At 50.0% G+C, this 23230-nt stretch overlaps 2 protein-coding genes across 3 annotated transcripts; one reads left to right on the forward strand and one right to left on the reverse strand.

Annotated features, from left to right (window-relative positions):
- Positions 1-247: 247 nt before the first annotated feature.
- On the reverse strand, positions 248-5478 carry AIRIM (AFG2 interacting ribosome maturation factor). Of its 2 annotated transcripts, none has more exons than XM_031016760.2 (5): positions 5164-5478; positions 4723-5000; positions 2544-2723; positions 1184-1306; positions 248-1017 (listed from the first exon to the last, which is right to left on the reverse strand). In XM_031016760.2, the coding sequence occupies exons 2-4, from the start codon at positions 4995-4997 to the stop codon at positions 1204-1206; spliced, it is 558 nt and encodes a 185-aa protein (XP_030872620.1). In that variant the 5' UTR covers positions 4998-5000; positions 5164-5478; the 3' UTR covers positions 248-1017; positions 1184-1203. The 2 variants fall into 2 exon arrangements, with proteins under 2 accessions (XP_030872620.1, XP_006746156.1); XM_006746093.3 differs by having other exon boundaries at positions 1184-1302; positions 5164-5476.
- A 120-nt stretch (positions 5479-5598) lies between these two features.
- CDCA8 (cell division cycle associated 8) lies at positions 5599-19906 on the forward strand. The gene is made up of 11 exons (XM_006746092.3): positions 5599-5725; positions 5893-6005; positions 6126-6254; positions 8225-8265; positions 10721-10793; positions 12810-12892; positions 14371-14435; positions 15302-15397; positions 16525-16651; positions 17410-17496; positions 18531-19906. Exons 2-11 carry the CDS (start codon positions 5909-5911, stop codon positions 18573-18575), a joined length of 843 nt encoding a protein of 280 aa, XP_006746155.1. The 5' UTR covers positions 5599-5725; positions 5893-5908; the 3' UTR covers positions 18576-19906.
- The last annotated feature ends 3324 nt before the right edge of the window (positions 19907-23230 follow it).

The following is a 23230-nucleotide window of genomic DNA, read 5'->3' on the forward strand; positions in this document are numbered from 1 at the left end:
TGATGCTGGGCAGCCGCACACACACCACAGCTCAGTCCGCCCCCAGACCACGAGGGTAAACAACTGACACGGCCATTCGGCGCCCATATAGCTGTTCTGTTTTTCAATCAATTACAGAGATAGTCAACATTTCATTGTAAAACAGGCCTTGTGTTAGATGATTATGCCCAACTGTAGGCTAATGTGAGTGCTTGGGGCACATTTAAGGTAGGCTAGACTAACGTTTGGTAGGTTAGGTATATATATATATATTTTTTAAAGATTTTATTTATTTATTTGAGACAGAATGAGAGAGAGAGAGAGAGCACATGAGAGGGGGGAGGGTCAGAGGGAGAAGCAGGCTCCCTGCCAAGCAGAGAGCCCGATGCGGGACTCGATCCCGGGACTCCAGGATCATGACCTGAGCTGAAGGCAGTGGCTTAACCAACTGAGCCACCCAGGCGCCCTAGGTTAGGTGTATTAAATGCATTTTTGACTTACAATATTTTCAATTTATGATGGGATTATCAGGATGTAACCCCACTCTAAGTCGAGGAAGAGCTGTACTGTCTTCCATCAATTATCACCTTTATTTCTTTAAATCATCAAGAATCATCATCTTCCGTCAAAGAATCGATACTGACACAAATGCACAAAACAGGGCCGGGTGTCAACCAAGCTCAGAGCTCTGGGTGATGCCAAGGGTGTGTCACACCCCCTCCCCGGCCCGCTCCTTCCCTACCACTTCGTGGCAGTAGCCCCTACCCCAGTGTTCTCCTGCATTGCCTTTCCTGCATTCTCTCCGCCTCCTCCACTCTGGAGCCTAGGAAAGGGCAATGTGCCCTCAGCCGTGACGTCGCAGGGAGAGGCCCCAGCATCAGAAGCCAGTCCTCAGGCTCTAGGCACTGATTTTTCAAGTATGTCAGGTTACCATACCAGAAAGCACCAACATCAGTCTTCAACTGTGTCCCCCTAGTTTGCTGGTAAACACACGGCTTCTTTACTCCTCCAGGAAGAAGGAAACATTCAACAGGGTATCTGGAATAGGAAGAGAGAAAAACTGGCATATCACCTCTCCAGAGAACACAAAACATCGGATTTATAAAAAATACAGGGGCACTGCAAGGGCATCTCTGTAATGCTTCCAAACAAGTGAGACATACAAAGAGACCGCAGACATGAAGGAATAAATGAAAACCAGTACCTTGTACAAGGCTTTGGTGTTCATCTTCTGAAATTTGGTCCCAGGCCTTGGGCAAAGCTTGGATGTTTGCTAAATCTCCCCACTGGATCGAGGACAGGAGGTACTTTCTCTTCAGATAACTTCCTGGAAGTTAAGGACTGCTCAAAAAGCAAATGAGGGTGCCTGGGTGGCTCAGTTAAGTGTCTGCCTTTGGCTCGGGTCATGACCCCAGGGTCCTGGGATTAAGCCCCGCATCGGGCCCCCTGCTCAGTCGGGAGTCTGCCTCTCCCTCTACCCTTCCCCCTCTGCTCGTGATCTCGCTCTCAAATAAATAAATAAAATCTTAAAAAAAAAAAAAAAAGCAAATGAAATATGCTGAAAGGGGAAAATGCCCTGGGGAGAGCTACGGGAAGCAAAGAGTGAAAGGGGGGCTATCATTCTATTCACCAGGTGGCAGCACTCAACCATGCCACCCATCTTTACCGAGCACCTCTTCAGTCACAGTCCTACAGGGCTGGAGGGATGAAACATCACCCCAACAACCTAGGATCTCACCGTGGTGGGGAAAAAACCAGCAACTGAAAACAAAGAGTCTCAGTGATATCAAAGAGGACACTGCGGCGCAGTTCAGAGGACACCTACCTCCCACTTACAGGGCGGCAGGGAGATTCCGGCTGGCAGGAAGAGCATAAGCAAAGGCACAGAAGTGGGGAAGCATGGATTGGTTTCAGGGCCAAGTAAATCCCCCAATCTGGCCGGCAAGGAACAATGTGCGGAGCAGTAGGAAAGGTGGCTGAGAGGCAGGCTGAACCAGAACACAAAAAGGCATGTAATCAGTGCTCAGTACTGTTGGCTGCAGCTCTGTGAAAAACACAGGCTGATTATCTTACTCCTCTTCTCAAAACCTCTGAATAGCTTTCCATCTCACTCAGAGCAAAAGTCAAAATCCTTTCAAAAACCTCCAAGGCCCTAAAGGTCCGGCCTTATCTCCCTGACCACGTCTCCTATTAGGCTCCCCCTCCTCACTCTAGTCTAGCCCCACTGGCATCCACACTATTTTGGGAACATATTAGGCATGACCTTACCTCGGGGCCTTTGCACATGATGTTTCTTCTACCTGGCACACGCTTCCCCCAAATATCACCTGGTTCTCTCCCTCGCCTCTAGGTCTTTTCTTAAATGTCACTATCCGTGAGGCCTCTCCTGACCACCCTATTTAAAATCACAACTCCACCCTCCCCTCACTTGCCCTGTTTTATTTTTCTCTAAGTTCAGAGACCAAGAACTGACCCATACTACATAGTCGTATAATCTCGTGAAAACTGAAATTAAAAAGACTTCCTGAAGCAGCTCTGGACACTGAAACGTGTGCAAAGGATACGAATTTCGATAATGTCTCTCAATGTCCTGCAACCATTCCAACATGTCAGCCACAGAAGGGCTGACCACTGAAGCCTGCAGAAGAGCATCAATGCCAATCGAGTCTGCATGCTGCTCATAGATCTCAAGCACCTGCTCCACGTGCCTGCTGACGGTGTCACGCACCTTGAGGAGGGTGGCTCTGGGGGAAAAAAGTCTCCTATTAGACAACACCATGAGAAGGCCTGAGGCAGGGTTCCTCAACCTCAGCACACTCACATTTCGACCTGGATGGTTCTTTGTGGTGAGGGGTTGCCCTGTGCATTTTAGGGTGCTGAGCAGCATCCTTGGCTGCTACCCCCTAGATGACAGGAGCAAACCATGCCCCATCCTCCCCAAGTTGTGACGATCAATGTCTCCAGATACTGCCAAATGTCCAAATGGGAAAAATTGCTCTGGGCGCACATAGACTACTGCGGATCTTAGGAAAGTTACTTATCCTCAATCGTGTATAAAAATGGTCTGTTTTGCTCACTGCACACCCTAAGTACCTAGAACACTGAGACTGGCACATAGAACGACAAACACCTGTCCAATGAATGAATGAGTGAAAGGGTTCTTGTGAAGATTAAATGCAATAGTGCTTATAAGGTGCTTAGGGAAGTGCCTAGCTCACGGTCAGTATTGTTATCATTCCACTGGTGACTCCAAGGGACCCAGCCACCGAGAAGGCCACAACTTCCCAGAGGGCAAAGCATTCCTTAACCTAGAATTGTGGCTTTCAAAATGTGTGGCCACAATTAAAAAAACAGACTTAAAATAACAGCCCAATACTCACACACAAAAATCTGTCATCAACTAAAATAAAAGTTCACTACCTCAGAACATACCACAACATAATTTGACAGTCTCTCTTCTAATCAACTAAGAAACTAAGTCTGGTTCATTGTTATATTCCCAGCACCTTGCGCTTGACATCCCATAGGTGCTTAGTTATTTTGTACAAATGACTACACAGAAGGTCCCCATATTTGACCATTTCCCATTAGTCTACGGCACAGACTGTATACACCAGAAACTTTTGTTCTAGTCAAGAAAAGGCCTATGTGTGGGGCGTCTGGGTGGCTCAGTTGGTTAAGCATCCGACCTGTGATTTTGGCTCAGGTCATGATCTCATGCGTCATGAGATGGAGCCCCATATGGGGCTCTGTGCTCAGTGCGGAGTCTGCTTGAGATTCTCTCTCCCTCTCCCTCTGCCCCTTCCCCCACTTGTGCTCTTTCTGTAAAATAAATAAATCTTAAAAAGAAGGAAGGAAAGAAGGAAAGAAAGAGGAAGGAAGGAAGGAAGGAAGGAAGGAAGGAAGGAAAGGCCTATGTGCCAGGTCTCTTGTCTATCCTCAATACTTACAACTGTAAGATAGAGGGTCTCACGTCAGGCACACTAAGAGTTTAGAGATGTACTATTCCTGGCACAGAGACACCAGTGTACAGCAGAACAGAGTGGTGGTTGAACACTCTGGCCTTGGTGTCAGGCAAACTTGAGTTAGACTCCCAGCTTTACCATTTACTAGCTGTGCGACCACAAGCAATCTGAGCCTGTTTCCTCACCAGCAAAATGGGATTAAGTGTGGTTAAGTCAGAGATGTTGAAAAGATTTTATATGAGAATATATGTAAAACCCTTAGCTCTAGCACCTACTAAGTTTAAAGTACAATTCCTCACTGCTTTTGACAAAAGAAGACAATAGAGAAGGGCTTATTAAGCTTTCTCGATTGCTTTTCTTTTCCACTTTTGTAATTTCTACTGAGACCACCACTGCCGTGCCCTACGTGACAAGGGAAATGCCACAAAGTGACTTTTTTAAAAAAGACTGATTTATTTATTTGGAAGAGGGAGAGTCTCAAGCAGACTGCACTGAGTGCAGAGCCCAACATGGGGCTTGATCTCACGACCTGAGATCACGACCTGGGCCAAAACCAAGAGCCGGAAGCCCAACTGACTGCACCACCCAGGCACCCCATAAAATGACTCTTTGACAAGAGGTCCCATTGCAACAAGTGGAAAGGAGGCAAGGTTGAGACACCTCCAAATACCATGTTCTCAAGTAAAGGGAAAAACACTCTTCTGACTGATCCTAGCTACTTATTAAACACCAAGTTTTTCAATCTTTCCGCCAAGAAGGAATGGCATCGAACTCTTACAGCCTCTCCCCTAACTTGTCCAAGACAGTGTCGCCAGCCGCCAGCTGCTTGCGCCTCAGCCGCTCCTTTAAGTCTGGGAAGGCCCGAAGTGGAGGCACGTCCTCAAACCGCAGATTGTGGGCCGCCTGCAGCTGCTCTGCCAGGTTGCTGAGGGAGGCCAGGAGGGGCTGGCTGTCCCTCAGCGTGCTCTGCCACAGGCCCTGCTGCTCCTCCACCACGGGAAAGCACTTCCTCAGGGCCTCGTGCACAGCAAGCAAAGGCTGGTCTTGAGTCATCTTCTGCCGAGATAAACAAAAACAGTATTAGGGTCTCAAGTCGGAAGGGGAAGTAGCGGGTCCAGTGATTTCCGTGCGCAAGTGAGGTCCCGCTAAACCAGGGTCTCCTCACGAAGGACTGTGTATCCCTTCCGACAGGACGTCCTGACGCGAGGCGTTGTCTTACCTTTAGAGGGGCTCTGGAGGCAGGACCTTGGTTTCCCACCTCCGGGAGGGTTTCCCGACCAGGCCTCGGAGGAGGTTCGCCCGCGGCTCGGGTAGTCTCCAGTTTCAGACTGCGGATTCCCCGGGCCAAAGCGCTGTCTCCGAACCCGTACTTCCAGAGCCAGAATCTTGTCTCCTTTCCCGGAAACTGCCCGTCGCTTTCCTTAAACCAGCGGGAAAACTTCAAGCTAATTCCATCAAAGTTTGAGGACCCGCCAAGGCCACCACCAAGCGCCCGCGGTCTCTCTGCGCATGCCCCAGCGCAGCTACTGAGTCGCGAACGTATGTCGTAGACCGCAGTGCCTTCTGGGTGCGGTAGTCCTACGTGTGCACGGGCGGCCGGGCCGCGGAGCTTCCTTGTGATTGGATGCTGTGGGGCCCTCCTAAGACGGCGACTTCTCATTCGTCAGCCTGTGGCAGTTTGAATTTGGTGGCGGCCGTCGCACGTCCGGTTAGGCACGGAGCTGCTCCCTCCCCTCAGCTGGAGCGGCGAGGATTTTCTCAACCCGTTTCGTGACGCGCAGGTACGTGCCTTGCGACTCCTTTATGCTCGGGTCTCCAAGGGCAGGCCCCCCTCATTAGCCCCGTGGGGCGCCCGTCCGCCCTCTCCCGCTCCCCCGCCGCCCCCTTACTCTCCCTCCCCGACCTCGGCCGCTGACCCCCCAGTGGCTGCATCCCCCGCTCCCCTCAGCCTCCACCCAAGCGCCATGGCTCCGGCTAGGAAGGGCGGCAGTCGGGTGGCCAAGACCAACTCGGTTCGGAGCCGGAAGCTGGCTTCCTTTCTTCGGGACTTCGACCGTGAAGGTAGGGGGCGGAGCCCGGGGCGATCGCGGGGTGCCGGCGGGTTGGGATGCGGGCAGCACGGGTTCCAGGCCCGGTTCACCCGCCGGTGACCCGTGTTCTGTCGGCTTGGCCCTCTCGCAGTGCAAATACGATCCAAGCAAATTCAGTCGGACAGGCAGAACCTCCTCAAGGAGATGGATAATCTGTACAACATCGAGATCTTGCGGCTCCCCAAGGCGCTGCGCGAGATGAACTGGCTCGACTACTTTGGTAAGAGCTGCTCCCGTTTCCCCAGGTCTCGGCCCGGGGCGCCTCTGTGGTCACCTGAGTGAGGTCTTCAGGATCACTTTAGGAAATTGCAGCCTTACCGCTTCCCCCGCTCCTGATCTCACTTCCTTGCTTTACCTTTCTGCATAGTTCTTAACGTCATATACCCCTACAGGTAGGCGAACGTGTTCTGTAAAGGAGCAGATAGTAAATACTTTGGGCTTTCTGGGCTAGACGGTTCTCTATTGCAGCTACTCAACTCAAGCTGTTATATGTCCAGCAGAGCTGTAATGAATGAGCAGGTATGTGTCCCAGTAAAATGTATTTATGGACACACTGAAAAGTGAATTTTGTGTGAATTTCATGTGTCACAAAACACTCTCTCTTTTTTAAATATTTTTATCCAATCATTTAAAAACAAATAAATGAATAGCTTGGTTTGCTACCAGAGCTCAGATGGGAGGATAACCCCCAAGCAGTGCTTTCTGCATCTTATGGAAACTGTCAACTTAAAAAATGAGCAAATCAGGGCGCCTGGGTGGCTCAGTCGTTAAGCGTCTGCCTTCAGCTCAGGTCATGATCCCAGAGTCCTGGGATCCAGTCCCACATCGGGCTCCCTGCTCCGCGGGGGGCCTGCTTCTCCCTCTCCCACTCCCCCTGCTTGTGTTCCCTCTCTCGCTGTGTCTCTCTCTGTCAAATAAAAAAAAAAAAATGAGCAAATCAAATTGTGAAGTGCAAGTACTTGATTCTTTCTGGACAGAGAAAAATTGCAGCCTGTTCTCCACTCCCTTGTTAAATGTCCAAGGACGTGCAAGAGGCTTTCATTTCTGCTGGGTTACCCTTACTTTGTCTATTTGCCTTGTTACACGTTACATAGGCTCCTTCCTGAATAGAAATGCGCGTTCTATTCAAATAGATATTTAATGATTCTTTGACTTGCCCTTTTATTTGCATGTTTCTACAAATATTCATTGAGCATGTCTCAGTCACAATGCTAGGGGCTGAAAATGCTTTGGGAAATAACACTGATGTTGCCTACCCTCAGGAGCTTACGAGTTAGTAGAAGAGGATCCTTTTAAAAGTGCACACGTGATTATATAGTCAAAATTGTAAGTACCAGAAAAAGGAAAGAGTAGTGGTCAGTAGGTACATTTATATAGTGCTTCCTGTGCCAAACAGGGATTCTACTGAGTGTATTGCATATGTTAACTAATTGTATGTTCATAACAAAGGTACTCATTGTTAATAGTGTTCCTCTTTTGTAGATGACAAAATTAAGGCACAGAGAGGCTGGTTACTTTGCTCAAGGTCTCATAAGCTAGTTAGTAGCAGAGTGTATTTAAACCAGGCATTCTGGTTCAAAGTGTGAATTCTTAACAGTTCTACAGGCCACTATGAGAGTTTCTGAAGGAGGCTTAACCGAACTTTATTCTACATCTACAACTTGCACAGACCTCTTCATTCAACACACATTGGCTACATACCTACCCCATGCCATATTTTTGCCCGAAACGGTCTTCAAGGAATTCAGTTCAAGGCAGGGTAGACACTTAGACAGCTCTGAGTAGTTGTTGGGTATGATGAGAGTGAGCAACTAGCTCAGCACTTCGCTGCAATCTGTTGTGATAGAAAAATAAAGACTTTTGGATTTGAACGGAGTTTTGAAAGATGAATTAGAAATTTGTCGGGTGCAGAGGAGCATTTCCGGTAGAGGAAATAATAAGTGCCAAGGCACGGAGTCATGAGGGATGGCGGCACATTTGGGAAATAAGGACTTGGGTGTGGTGGGACCTAGAATATGTGATAAGGCGGCCAGCCAGACGTGGAGAAAAATTAAACGAGGTTGTAAAGGTCCTTGAATGTTGAAGCCAGGGCTTAATCTGGTCCAGTTCTAGACAGATAACGGGTTATATCAGGGAAGATCGTTCATCATTAAGATCTGAGAGTAACTAAATAAAATGTTCTTTTTAAAGCTCTTGGAGGAAACAAACAGGCGCTGGAAGAGGCAGCAACAGTAAGTGATCTGTCCTAATTTGGAACTATGGTTAGTTTTTAAGTTTAATCCTGTCACAGAACCCAACCAGAGGGTGCTTACTATGGAAGCGGTTTCGCAGGGGACATATCCTATTTGTGTCAACTGAAAATCTATGGTTGTCAAATGCTGAGTCCGTGAAGCCCAAATACTGTCAAGTTCTACAGAGGGAGGCAGTTCTGTTATTGGCAGGTTCCTTGTAGCTCTCTGCCCTGACCTCTCAGGCAAAGCAGAAGCCTCAAGCCCAAGTCCCTCTAAGCCCCTGGGTCATTACCTAATGGCCTGGCCTGCTAGGTGTCAGAGACCCCAAAAATCTCCATCCTTCTATGCATTATTAGAATCTCTTGGAATCTCAGGGTTTGAAGGGACCTGACTACCAAGGATTCATAGTAGCATGGAAGAGCAGATCTCCACTGGCCTCAGAAGTTAAAGGTGTTTCAGAGCCAGTTGTTCAATCAAGAAAAAGAGAATTTGGGGGTGAATAATGTAGGAGAGGAGTGGGGATCACTGAAAAATAAAATCAAGAGCTAATAAAACATTCTTAGTTCTGGCTTTCTCTTTCTTTGTAATACGTTCCTGCCTCCACACACCCAGATCTAATGTTTCAAAAGACTTACCTCTGAGGTGAATTATACTCATTAGCTAATGCATCACCCTCTTTTTAATTAATCAGACATATAGAACTACAAATCAGAGAGCTTCTAATGTAATATGAAATAGCCAGTGTCATCACACCAAGCTGAGAGAATTGTAGCCTTAGCTGATATGATTTAGAACTCAGGAAAGGATTGATACTTTGGCACAAAAGTTCATAAAGATTAGGTATGTGGCGGTCTCCCAAGACCACTTCCAGGAAGACTCAACAGGGCTCAGCATATAGTCATACTCATGGCTATGATTTATTACAGTGAAAGGATACAAAACAAAATCAACAAAGGGAAAAGGTGCCTGGGCACCTGGGTTCAGAGGAAACCAGGCGCAAGCTCCCAAGAGTCCTCTCCCAGTGGAGTCACATGGGACACCTTACTTCAACACATGTGAAATGTTGTCTATCAGGAAAGCTTATTAGAGACTCAATGCCCAGGATTTTTATTGGGGGCTGATCACATAGGCATCTTCTGCCTAGCATGTACCAAAATTCCAGACTTCCAGGAGGAAAGCAGGTATGCAGCAGAAGCCATATTGTTTGTACAAAGCTTAGGCCCAGAGAGCCATTCTAACCAGGGAATGGTGGGAACCCTAAAATCCAAGTTCTCATGCAAGCCACCAGCCCGTCCGTGCAAACAGGCCGTTCTATGGATATCCATCTTAGGCCTGTTAACTCTTCTGCACGAAGGTGATCAGTGGCCTGCCACCACCGATACCTTCATAACATGCCAGTTGTTTCTAGAGATGGCACGTAGTTGGCCACTGTCTGTTCCATCAGCCATTTCAGACCTCGCTAATCTCGTACAGCTCTGTTTCTTGCTAAGATTGGACAGCCTTAGAATGCTCCTCTGAGCACTCCATGGAGTCCCTACCAGTCTGGAGATGAAACCTGTCATCCCTAGTCTATAACAAGTCTTCTGATATTTACATGTACCCTGCAAGGAAAGGCATAGAATCATGCCTGCTCGTGGCTATTCTTATTCACATAGGTAGTCACCACTGGGAACACATTTAATTCGAATGGCTGCGACTAGAAGCCTTTTTGAAGGGCCCGTGGGTGCAACAGAAAACCTTATTGACTCTCTAGACTTTAAAAAAGAGAGAGAGAAAAAAAGTCTAGTATAGCACCCATTGTAGAGAATGTGAGTCATTAGCAACTTGTATTGTTTGCCAGTGGGACATAATCAAGTGCAACCACTTTGGAAAATGATTTGGCATAATAGGTGGAACAACCCTCCAGTGCTCCATCCCAGAGTATACAGCCAAGAGAGAGCTTGGACACGTGCATCAGACACATGTAAAAGATGTTTGGAGTAGCAAAAGACTATTGACAGGAGATTGGAGAAATTCATTGTGATAGAGTCACACAGTGGGACGCTACATGGCATTGAAAACAAATGAACTACAACAACAAATAGTGGTCAGAAGCGAAACCAAATAAAATATTATTTAAGCACGTACACGTTTGTTAAAAACAACAACAACAACAACAACAAAACACACACACACTTTCTTTTAAGCAAATGGAATGATAGTGGTCACCTCTGGATGAAGACAAGGAAATAGAACAGGGAAGAATACAGAGCTAGAAGCAAGTAATCAGCAATGTTTTAGCTCTTGGGTTGTAAGATGCATTTATAGGAGTTCACTATATCATGTTATAACTAATACGTAACAGTCTTTTGCATGTAATAAATAATGTGTTTTTAAAATTAATTGTTTTGAGTCTTAAAATATTCTCCATATTTGATGGAATATGCCTGGTGTTTTCTGACTGTGTTTGTCATAGGCTGACCTGGATATCACAGAAATAAACAGACTAACAGCAGAAGCTATTCAGACACCCTTGAAATCTGCCAAAAGTGAGTACTTTTCAGAACCCCTTGTTGAACTGGGAGAGTGGCGGCCAGGTGGTTGGCTGGCTGCTCAGAGGCCTCAGTGGTGGGGCCTCTTCCCTCTAATGCCTGGTCCTCGGTCTTGCAAATCCGAGAATGTGATTTTGGCCCACCACATTGAGTTAATTGTATGTAGGACTAATAGTGCGCAAGCTCCCGGCCGATGTGGGAGCAAGAGTGAGAGTGGAAGGAGAGGGAAAGCTGTGTGGGAACCATGACTGCCATCGGCTGCTCCAGTTAAAGAGGTTGGCAGGCCTGAGAGGCGTTCCACAACATGGTGGTAAGGCCCACCGAGGCACTCCCGTGTGATCAGAAGGGTTGAGAGAGAATTGTGAACGGGCCAGTATCCTCCGGGCGCCACCCCACGTTCCTGGATTCAGTGCCCTGCTGCGGAAAATCATCTCCCACATGCCCCACACTCTGAGAAATGCTGTCCTAGAGGGAACGTGTTAGGGAAGCCCGGTTGTAATTGGTGAGCGTGGAACCAGGACAGGATGCGCTCTTACAGACTATATGTTACTGTCATTAAGCTTTCATAGCTCAGTGCGTCCACATCTTACAAGGACAGGCCTGACCCAGGGCCTGGATTTTGGGGCTGCCCTGGTCAAACCAGGGCACTTTGTCCACTGGGTCGGGCCAAAAGCGCTGTCCAGTTCTTATTCCATCTTGCTTCCCATCCGAATGGCCTTGTAGCCTGAGGAGAGCGTGAGGGTTTCACTTTGCTAGTGTCATGTCCCAGTGCCGCCTCAGTGAGGCAATAACATGATTGGACTCAGGTGTTCCTGGAGCTCCTCCTAGTTACAGTCTTTTAGTTCACTTCGGCTTATCTCCACATTTAGGTAATACCGGTTTCTCTTCTGGATTCCACAAGTTTTGCTCAAGCGCTGGGGGTGGGGGTCTTCTGATTTCACCCCTGGGAACAGACACACCAGGACCCAAGTCAGCCAACAGTAAAAATTGTTTTTGTGCCCTCTTGACCATTGGGCTTTGATTACATTATAAGCTACTTCCAAAAAGAAAAAGGGGGAAAAAAAGATAAATATATTATTTAATGTGTCAGGAAGTAAAAAGCTAAAAATTTGTCTCGTCTGATCCCACACCCCCCACCCGCCCCATGATCAGATGCCTGAATTTTCTCTGTGGACTCCCTGCTCAAGATTGTCTGGCTCGTGGTTGTACAGGTTTAGCAGTGAGACACTAACTTTCAGCACTAAACAGCTGCGGCGGGCGTAGAAAGTTTTTTTCTAATCTATGTAAATAATATTTTATTGTAATAAATACTTTTTTTTAAAAAAAGATTTTATTTATTTGTCAGAGAGGGAACACAAGCGAGGGGAGTGGGAGAGGGAGAAGCAGGCTTCCTGCTGAGCAGGGAGCCCGATGTGGGACTCGACCCCAGGACCCTGGGATCATGACCTGAGCCAAAGGCAGACGCTTAACGACTGAGCCACCCAGGCACCCCTGTAATAAATAATACTTTTTATGATATGTGTCCAGTACCGTCCAAAGGGCTTTATGTTCATTCATTCCACAGACACTTAAACACTCACAGGCACAATTCTAGGGTTTGGGGAAATAGGAACAAGAGTAACAAAGACCCTGTTCTTGTGGAGCACATCCCAGGTCTCATAATACCCCTATGAAGTGACTACCCCCTTTTATAGATGAGGAAACTGAAGCAGCACAAGGAAAGCCCCATGACCTGGGCAATGCTAGGACTGGGCCTCAGGCTCAAGTCTAGCAGAGTCCAGCGTCTGCGCTCTCACCTGAATGCTGGGCATCACATGGGCTTCATTAACCAGTCTGGTTAGTTTTCTCTGTCTACACCCTCTTTTAAAAAAAAAAAGTCATCTTGTTTATATTCAAAGTCTATTTCTTGATTACAGCCTAAGATTGCATATGTTTTATTTCCTCTAAGAAACGTGAATGCATGAAAGTTTATTCTTATGAGAAAGGTCACTTTGTTAAAACTGTTTCTTATAGCACGAAAGATAATGAAAGTGGATGAAATGATAGTAGAAGAAGAAGAAGAAGAAAATAAGAACAAGAATCTTCAAACTGCAAGAGTAAGTAGGCACTTGGGTTTGGGGTTAGGAGCTGACAGGAGACAAGGAAACAAAAATACCTGACCTCCTCTTGCCCAACCCCACCCGCCCGAGTTCACTGTTTAGTAGAGAAGAACCCATTTAAATGGCTCATAACAAAAGCGATCAGAGAAGTGTGTATAAAGCACATAGAAGGCAGAAGAGGAAGCTATCAAATCTTACCTCCCCGCTTAGGGTACACCCAGGCCTTTAAAAGTGAGGGAGATTTCACTAGCTGGAGAAGAAAGGGAAGGGAAGCCCAGGAGGAGATAGGAAAGTTCCTTCAAGTTCCATTTAAGGAACAGGAAGCCGTTGGGGATGACAGGGCTGTAAGCTGTGGGTGATCTGCGTACAGGAAGGCCCGACGATGAATGGCCTTGTGTGCCAAGCTCAGAAGTTTCCATTTCATCAGGTCGGTCACGGTGAGTGACAAATGGGAGAGGGGAAAAACCAGAGACAAGGAAACCAGTTGGGAGGCTGCTGCAATTCTTAAACTGAGGCCCTGATCCTATACACAGAGAAGGGATGGTTTTGACAAATGTGGGCAGGACCAGTGGAGGAAGTGAGGAAGCAGGGATGACTGATCCGTCTCTAGCTTAGACTCCCCTCATCTGTGGAAGGCGGCCCACAGGGGGAAGAGCGGTGCTGGGTTCAGGTGAAGGCGAGCAGCCAGGGTGCCAGTTACTTGACACGTCGAGGGATCCATCCTTTTCTGAAATTTCAGCCTGGAGCTCAGGAAGGAGTAGGAGATAGAGAGGCACACTGACTCCCAGTGTGGGCATCAATGAGGTTGTGCAGGGAGGGCGTGGAGGGGGAGGCTGAGGACAGGCACCCGGAGGGAAGCTAGGAAGAGGAGCTCATGCCAGCCTGTGCAGGGCCAGTCAGAGCAGCAGGGAAGATTGGGCACCCCGGGATGGCCCGAGTGACCTTCACAGCAGCATTTCATGGGGGAGCAATGGGGGGTCCCGGCCAGGCTGCAGTCAGTTTAAAAGAGATTTACCTTTTTATTTTCCCTTAAAGATTTTATTTATTTATTCATCTGACAGAGAGAGAGACAGCGAGAGAGGGAACACAAGCAGGGGGAGTGGGAGAGGGAGAAGCAGGCTTCCCGCCGAGCAGGGAGCCCGATGTGGGGCTCAATCCCAGGACCCTGGGATCATGACCTGAGCCGAAGGCAGACATTTACTGACTGAGCCACCCAGGCGCCCCTCTAAAAGAGATTTACCTTTAATCTTGGCCAAAACCCTCTACTTTGAAGACCCAGGCGGTGGAAGTCCTTAATTGATCGGTCACATTCCATATTACTTAAGCCACTTACTTCTGGGAGATAGAGCTCATATTCATCAACCCCTATTTCCGGAGTGGGTCCCCCTCCCTTCCTTTTCTTACCCTTTACCCTCCCTCACTTTCCCCTTTTTGGGGCTTTTTATAACCATAGTGTCATTTGATTGTGAATCCAGGTCAAAAGGTGTCCTCCATCCAAGAAGAGAACCCAGTCCATACAAGGAAAAGGCAAAAGCAAAAGGTGACGGGTTTTCCGAACGTCCATGTGTGTTTTGGTGTTCTTGGAGAGCCCCATTCCTCATGGCAGAGGCGGGGGTGAAAGGGCTCTTGTGGCTTGCGCTCGAGTAGAACTTGAGTCTCCAAGCTGGAGGGGCCTCTAGAAATGATCTGATGCAACACGTTCTCCAGTTCTGCCCACGTCCTCTATCCTCCCCCACTTTTTTTTGTTTGTTCTAATGCCACCAGGGAGAGAGGACCAGAAACCTATCATAAGTGCTGCAAATTTTGTTCATTTGCCTGACAGCCCACGGGCAGAGCTCCCCTGTGGCCAGTCACAAAGTGGCTTTCACCTATCTATTATAGTTGTTTCTTGAAGTGTTCCTCCTGGTCCTAGTCAGTAAAGAATCACCATCGACTTGAACTAATTATGCTGGGCCCTGCTAAACTATTTGGGATGGGGCCCGGGGGCCACATCTCAAGAAGGTTAGAATGTAGTGGCTGGGATGTGTGTCTTTGAAGGAGAGACTCTCCCTGAGTGGTGGTGGGTGCCTCGCAGGAGGACAGAACTCTGGCTGAGGGGCCTGCAGGGTGTCGAGAGGCTGTCTCCTTCCTCCTGTTCCGTTAGCCTGCCTGAGAGGCCGGACACTGGAGGCTGACTGCCCAGCTTCAGAGTTCTGGCCCCACCCTCATGGGCTGTGTGATCCTGGCCAAGTTGTTTGACTCGGTATGCTCGATTTTCTGTGGCTGTAAATGAGGATCACAGCCATGTGTCCGGGGTTGTTGGGAGGCCTGCATGAGTTAGTGTACATGAGGTGCTCGGGACGTAGCCACATGGTCAGTGCCCTCCAGGTGGGATCTGTGCACCTAATGGCCTCTTCTCACCTGCAGGTCAAGCCATTATAACACTGTCACCCCAGCTGTGGGCCGGCTGGAGTTGTCTATGGTGAAACCAACTCCAGGCCTGACCCCCAGGTTTGACTCGAGGTGAGTAATGGGGGCAGCGCCTGCATCTGGGTGGGAGCCCAGCAGTTCACCTCAGTCCATAAGAAAGGAGTGTGGGAAAACACTCAACTTCTTGGCCAGGCAAGCCCTCTTGGAAGAGGGTAGCTGTCTGGGCTTCCGAGTGTCTGCCTCTCCCCTGAGTGCAGGTTTACCTGTTTTCAGTGACAAAATGAGTCTTTATTTGATGAGAGGAGAACATTCTGCCTCTGAGGACTAGGAGGCCTCTAGTGACTCTCGTTCTGCCTTTTCTGTTTCTGACCAACAAAAATATTTTTTCAAAATGGGTAGGCACTCTCCTATACCCTTGGTAAGAGTGAGAACGGGCACCACGTCACACCAGGGAGACTAATGTGACCCAGGCTGGAAGCTAATGTCTTCCACCAGGCTGGTCAGCTGGATAGGAAATGCTCTGGGGCCATAAAGAAGCAGTTCTGTATGTGCTGATGGAGCAGCATCGTGACCACGGGCGTCTCCAAGCATGCAGCACGACAGTGTGTCCTAAATGATCCCATTTGTGTCTAGATACAGAGAATGTTTCTGGAAGGCATAAGGAATTGAAAGTCGGGATCTCTGGGGTGAGGAGAGGGAGGAAGAGTTCTTTTAATTCCCACTCTTGAACTGTTTTTTCACATGTGCATAAAGCAAAGGACATTTAGAGAAAAACAGGTAGCAGGATTTTAACTGTCTTGCGAAAGTTTATTTGGGAATTAATGTAATGATGTAATCTCTGAATCCTCCCTTTTTGACCCTGGAAAATTCCTCTTGCTGGAAGCACTTAGCCACTCTTGGAAGTGCATTAACCATAGTTTATTTCTGGCTCTGTGGATGGATGGGTGACTGGTGTCCACGCAGAGCTTGGGACCTAAGATTTCCATGGATAAGAACTGACTGGCTAGATGCGTGTTTGATCATTACACGCTCCCTTCTCCAGCTGTGTGTAGTCATTACCGTTTAAAAAGACTTTTTGCCCTAAATTTAGAACTCGCCTTCTTAGAAATGCAGGATTTGAAAACTACAGCTTGAGGCCAGATGGGGGTTGGAAGAGCTCATGGCGCCTTGTGTCACTCACTCTGCCAAGCCATCTTGACAGAGATCTTCCCACTTCGCAGGGTCTTCAAGACCCCGGGCCTGCGTACTCCAGCAGCCAGAGAGCGGATCTACAACATCTCCGTGAATGGCAGCCCTCTTGCCGACAGCAGAGAGATTTTCCTCACGGTGCCAGTGGGCGGTGGAGAGGTGAGCGTCTCACAGGGAGGCCAGCCCGCCATGCGCGGCTCCCTGGGCATTTCTTTCCTTGGCCCATCACCCACTCCTCACCCCCACAGTCCTTTGGGTCACGTGGATCCTGATGTGCACATTTCTGCAGGACTCCGAACCAGTTTTCTCACCCCAGCTGGAGGCCCAGGCTGGGATCCTTGCCCGGCTCCGTGTTCTGTTTGTTCATCAGCTAACATTTGGCCACCTGCCTTACGGCAGGCCCCAGGTGTAGACATGATTCCTGCTCTTGGGAAGCCGTTCAGTAGTCGAGATAGGTTCACAGTCAAGTCTAGGGTCATGGGACACGTGCAGTAAGGGAGCTACTAGAGGGAGTGCAGAGGAAGGCAGTGTCAGGGTGTATGCTCTAGGAAGGGGCACGTGAGCTGTGTCTCCCGCTCTGGGTAACTTGGAGCGGTTCTAATGTGGGCTGAGCCCAGTTGCCCTGAGCTGGCTAGAACCAGTTGCGGACGGGTCCAGAGAGCTGGGAAGGAAGGTGCACCTCAGCTATGTCTGCAGGGCGTGTCTAAGCTAATGTCCGTGCCCTTAGTCCCTGGGTGGGCCAGCCTTGAGCCAGGGAGAACACTGATGTCATCATCTCCTAACTGCCTCGCCACTCCCCGCTCCCCCTGCCCAAAAGTGCAGGATATCAAGGGGACCCCTGGGGCACACTGGGGCACTGGGTGCAGGGTCCTGCCTCAAGGGACATGGCAACTGAACCCACTCTGCTCTCCACACAGAGCATGCGATTACTGGCTAGTGACTTGCAGAGGATGGACATCGCACAGCTGGACCCAGAGGCCTTGGGAAACATCAGGAAACTCTCCGTGAGTCTTGTAACCCTCCGCACAATGGGATGCCTCCAACAGCTTGCTGTACTTAGGATTGTCTTTTGGGCCTGGGCTTCATACTTAGCATTGTGCTGTCGTCTCCCCCCAAGGGATTTTAGCAGCACTTCTGTCCCTGGACTGATGTTGCCTTTCAGTCTCTCCCGGGGTGCCTGCCACGAAAGTTCCACAGCAGAATCAAAATTCTGCCTCGTTCGGGCAGTTGGCGCCAGTATGCAAAGGCGTGACCGACGGCCAGGGAGGGAGGCTTCCTGCAGGGAGGGGCTCATTCCGAGGAGTCCCGCAGAATCAAAGAAAGCGCTGAACAGCCAGGCCCCTGGAGCCGTGGGACCTCCCGCGACAGGCGTTTACGGAGCTGCATTCTGGTTTCCGGCTCCCGTAGCGTCTGTCCCTGAGGCCCGCGCATGCACTTCTCTGACACTCCGTCATCCCTCCCTCTGGACAGAGCCCCCTCCACGCCCCTGCGCCTTCTCCTTCAGTACTGGCTTGCACCTGGCTTCTGGCAGCCACACTCCCAGCCCTGACGTCGCTGCTCTAATGCCCAGCACTGACTGTCCAGCTCCTTGGCTCCCCTCAAATCCTCAGGATGGAGACTGAATTGGCTCAGCTTTGGTCAGATGGGCCCCCGTGGTCCAGTCAGCGCCGTCCTGGCTGGGGGATGGGAGCCCTCTGTGCAAACATGGCTGTCCCCGGCACCCCCCTCTGCGGGGTCTGGGAGGGGTACATCAGGAAAGCCGGCCTGGTGCCAGCCGCCCAGATCCAGTGACATTCATCCTCTTAGCTGCACCGCTGCGCTACCGGCTCATCTGAGGCCTTGTTTTACCCTTTGTTCAGACGAGAAGTGGACATTCGGGACACTTCATTCGCTTGGGGTACAGATAGAGAACGGAGGGCTGAGCTCACTCAGACTTGCCGACCCCAAATCCAGTGTCACCTGAGGACACTCTAAGTGGCTCCCAGGCAGGCATGGCCAGTGCTGTCTTTGCTCGGTGACCCGCCTCTTCCCTTTGTAGAGCCGCCTCGCCCAGATCTGCAGCAGCATACGGACTCACAAATGAGGCTGCCGCGCCGAGAAGCCAAACCTGACTCGATGGAACTTCAACGGGCACTTCCGGGACCCTGAGGAGACCTCTTCCCTTCCGGCTGTTCATTTGCGCGTGAAGGTCCAGGGCAGGGAGTGGTGTTCCTCTGGGAGAATTTGGGAAGCGGGGAGACACGCTGCTCCCCTGTCCGTTAGATAAAGCTTTGCTGTTCACGCCTCCCAACCCCAATGCCTGCTGCATCCGTGCAGCCGAAATTTCCTGTCATTCTCCCGGCAGAATTCTCCTCCCTGCTCTCAGAGCTGCCGCCTTCTGCCTCGTGTAACCCGGCATCCTCTCCGTCCTGCCCTTCCTCCAGTGGCAGTGGCGTGGGAGGACCTCACGTCCCCAGGAAGACCGCCTGCTCCCCCTCCTCAGAGAACCCTCTGCATCTGCCATTTCCGCTCCATATTACTCGAGGCTGGGAGTTTTAGGCTCAGAGAAGTGAGAGCTCTGGGCCATGGGAGGACGGGTCCAGAGAGCTGGGAGGAAGCATACAAATGGGGACAGGACAGCAGAACGGGATGTGTCCCAGCAGTGGCCACAGCTGAGCCCATCTCAGCCTGGCGGCCCCCATCCCTACTTTCCACTGTGGTGGATACTAAATGGGGCTTTGGGGATCTAACACCCACTGTGCCCAGTAGTTTTTTCCAAGCTGACTTGTGGAACCACGGTTTATATTTATCCCTTTACCGAAGACCAAAAACTGGTTTGGAGGCAGCTTCCATGTCTGGCACCTCTACCTCTCTAGTTGGTAGGAATTTGGATAAGAGCATTCTAGGGCTTAGCTTAGTCTAGGGTTTTACGTGACCAGCTACAGAGGAACTATCATCTCTAAGCTTTCCGTGGTCCAGTGGTCCCTGCCAGGTCCACAGACTTTGCAGAGAGCACTTCCTCTCATGGGGTTCATTGGGGGGCAGGTGTAAATTGCCTGGTGGCCTCATTCCACGTGTTTGGCCTGTGCCCTGGGCATCGGCTAGTTACTCAGAGTCCATACCTCGGTCCCTGTGCCCCAGCCCGTACCTCTGCCCCAGCGAATCATGAGATGTGGTCCAAAAACATGGGAACTGGGAGTTTACTTTGTCTTCCTGTGTGGCTGTGTTCTATTCCTCTATTCCGTGTCACTTTGCTCTGTGACCCGCCTAGCAATCCAGTCCTGTAGCTGTATTCCTTTCAAGTTGTTTTATTCTCCCTTTCCTGAGACTTTTGTGCATATTGTGTTCCTGATTAATGGCATCTTTTAAGCTGTTGTAATTAGGGCTACTGAAAGGTACCCGTTTTCAATAAATTGTGGGTTGGTTTGTTTTTAATCGATATTCAGCCTGTCTGTCCTCTCCAGGCTGTGCTACCTGGACTAGAGGCCATCTGGGAGCTGAAGCTATCCCAGTGGGGGGCTCTGAGCAGCTGCTTTCCTCAGAAGATCCGGAAACCTTCCTGTAGGTAGAATCTGATATCTGAAGATGGGGCCCTCACCCCAACACGCAGGCCATAGGAAACCCACCCCAAGTAGGTTTCCCCCAACACCTTTGTTCATGAGCAAGAAATTGAAACATGGGAGGACAAAATCTAGGCTATCTATAGTTTACACGTAGAGTCAAGGCTTGTTGGCCGGGAACAAAGCAGGGGCACAGGTAATGCAGTTTTCATGCTTCTCGCTTCCCAGAGTTCCAGGGCTCTGGCAGATCTGCCTGCCTAAAATTCTTTCTGCACTGAAAATGATCCACATGGACCTAATGGCAGAAGATAAAAATGGGTCATTATCTAGCCCGGTCATCTGGCACTGACAGTGATGGATGGGGAAGGATCCTGTGGTCAGGGACAGCTTTGGAATAAAGGTTACTCATTTCCAGTGATTCAGTCACCAAACCTGAAGCTTACACCTTTTCCTTTATCATCTGGTGCGGTGTCGAGAAGAGCCTGGCTTCAAGGAAACACTTAGGACCCAACCTGCTTGACCCAGAGCCATCCTCACCCAATTCGTTCCACTTGCACCACTGCCTAAATGGACCCAGCTGTAGGGAATGTGTATACGTAGCAGGAGCCGCACAGGTACCAGTCATGTGATGAAGATAGAGCAGTCTTTCATTCCATATAAGGGGCGGACTTGGAGCGTAATGAATTCCCCATCCCAGAATTTAAAGCATGGTCTGAACTATCACAGGGTTGGGATGTTGCAAAGAAAATTTAAATCATACTGCCAGCCCACAAACCAAACAGGCTTACTTTCACTGGATTTTGTTTTTTCGAATTAGTTACAATTTAAAAATTGCAAGATTTCACAAAAATGCTAGCCTCCAAAAAATAAGATCTGATAACACAGCCAGCTGGAGCCGAGAGCAGCTTTCCTTAGAGAATCCTCTCCCCATTCAAAACAACCCCTGCTAGATCACTTCCCTTTGTTACATGCCTCGCCCCAGTATGCAGTTTACTTTGTACCCTCTGCTGTGTGGATGAAGGGAATAAAAGCAGAGTTGCTCTGGTTGGAGGGAGCATGGGGCCCCAAGTCCTCCCCTTTACCAGGGCGCCTGAGGCAGCCGCCAAGAGTCCTAGAGTTTCTTTTTTTCTTTTTTTTTTTTATTTGATAGAGAAATAGCGAGAGCAGGAACACATGCAGGGGGAATGGGAGAGGGAGAAGCAGGGTTCCCGCGGAGCAGGGAGCCCGATGTGGTGCTCGATCCCAGGACCCTGGGATCATGACCTGAGCCGAAGGCAGACGCTTAACGACTGAGCCACCCAGGCGCCCGAGTCCTAGAGTTTCAATAAACACCAGGTTCATTCTTGGCCCTGCAGGCTTCCTGATCTTTCCAGAAGCCCTACTTGGGGCTTCCTGTTGAAAGAATTCCAAACGTATGGCCTTACGAAGAGTTAGGTTAAATTATTCGTATGAAGAGCTAGTTCTTGGGATGTGAATGGTAGGACCTCACCTAAGTGTCGCTCGTTCACGGCGTCAGACACTTTGTAGCTCAAAGGAACTGCGATCCCCGTTCCCACTGATGAGTTTGCGTGTGATGGAAAACTGTCTCCGCGCCCACATGTGCACAAGCTCTGGGGAGTGTTTTCCTTTCTAATTTCACACATTGACGGCTGTTGACCCACACCTAAAATACAACATGACACATATGTGCTGAAGGTTTTACTAGTAGATCATTCCTGAGGCTTCAGAAATGGCAGGTGTTGGAGACGCTAGGAGAGAGTGTGGTCAGAACTGGGGTCCACATTGGGCTCTGCACTCCATGGGAGTCTGGAATCCAATTTGCTTTGGCTCAGGTGCCTGCCTCCTCCCTGCCACAGGATGAGGCATTACCCCAACCCCCCCTCCCCCGCCTGCATCACCTCCCCGGTTAAACAGTGCCCACCACCCCCCATCCCCGCTGTAAGCTGTAATCTGCACTTGCCTTCTACACTCTGCCATCATCTTTCCCTTAGTTGATCTTAGGGTCTATGAAGTTGGCATCTTCCGATCCTCAGATGATGCAGATGGTGGAGGCCAGAACACAGCCTTGGCACCGAGATACTGGGAAGAGCCCAGCTCCCCATCTGCAAACTTTCAGGTCTGCGTGCCACAATGTGCTAAGAGCCATCAGGGTGGAGGCAGAGGACACTCTCCAAGGCTCCACGTCTTCAAATCGGACCTGAAGGTCCTGTGTCTCTCTTCACCGCGCCCCAGCGGACTGTCGAGGATGAGTGCAGTGGGCAAGGGAGAAGGGGCAAGATGCAGCCTATCTGGGAGCGGGTGTAAGGTGCTTGCAGCAGGGAAACATTTCGTTCTGGTTTTCTAGTTTTTCTCTTCAGCTTCCACGAGCAGTCTTAGTCCACACATACGGCCTGGAGTGAGGCTTGAGAGAACCATAATCTGCCCACAAGATGCTGGTAGGCATCAGGGAGGAACCCTGAGGAGACTAGCCGGGTTCTTTCAAGATACTGGCAGAAGCCTGAGTCTAGATGGCGAAGGGCACCAAGAGATTTAAAGAGAGGGCTCCATACAGTGAGGAGTTCTGCTCGAGCCCTGAGCGGTGTGAAGGGGACGATGCGAGGGAGGAGCTGAGCCCAGAACGCACTCATGCTTAGTAAGGGCAGTGAAGGCACTCCACGGTTTCCCCCTGGGCCCTCCTGCATCTCCCCCAGCACTTCCACAACACCTAGGGTTTATCCCTGTGGCTGTGCATTTCGTGCTTTTTACTTAACTGACTCCCCCATTAGGCTGTGAGCTCTTCACTTCCCAGTGGCTGCTACAGGGTGGGAGCTGGGTTCACCGAACGACCAAACAGCGGGTCACACCACGCCAGCAGCCCTGCTGCCCGGAGGTGTTCATTTCAATCCCCCACCATATACTGTACGTCCGCCCGTGCACCTTGCTACACCTTGCTAACCCTAACATTTGGTGAGCACTTACTGCGTGCAGGCAGGGTGAAGTGTCAGTGGGGGTCCCCCATTCCTCGGTTCCACGCCTCCACTCAGGCAGACCTCCACAGAGCAACACTGCTGACGGCCCCACCTGCTCACTCCGCGCCGCCTGGGGAAGAAGCGACTTCCTGAACAGAACAACCTGCTTGAGTTGGCGCCACCTGGCTCCTCCTGCAGGTCCGCCCGCTCGCAAGCAGGGTGCAAGCCGGTCTGCTCCCCACCCTGCAGGA

The sequence above is a fragment of the Leptonychotes weddellii genome, chromosome 4 (assembly GCF_054177405.1).
Source record: "Leptonychotes weddellii isolate Sample4059 chromosome 4, ASM5417740v2, whole genome shotgun sequence".
In the NCBI taxonomy this organism is placed as follows: Eukaryota; Metazoa; Chordata; class Mammalia; order Carnivora; family Phocidae; genus Leptonychotes; species Leptonychotes weddellii.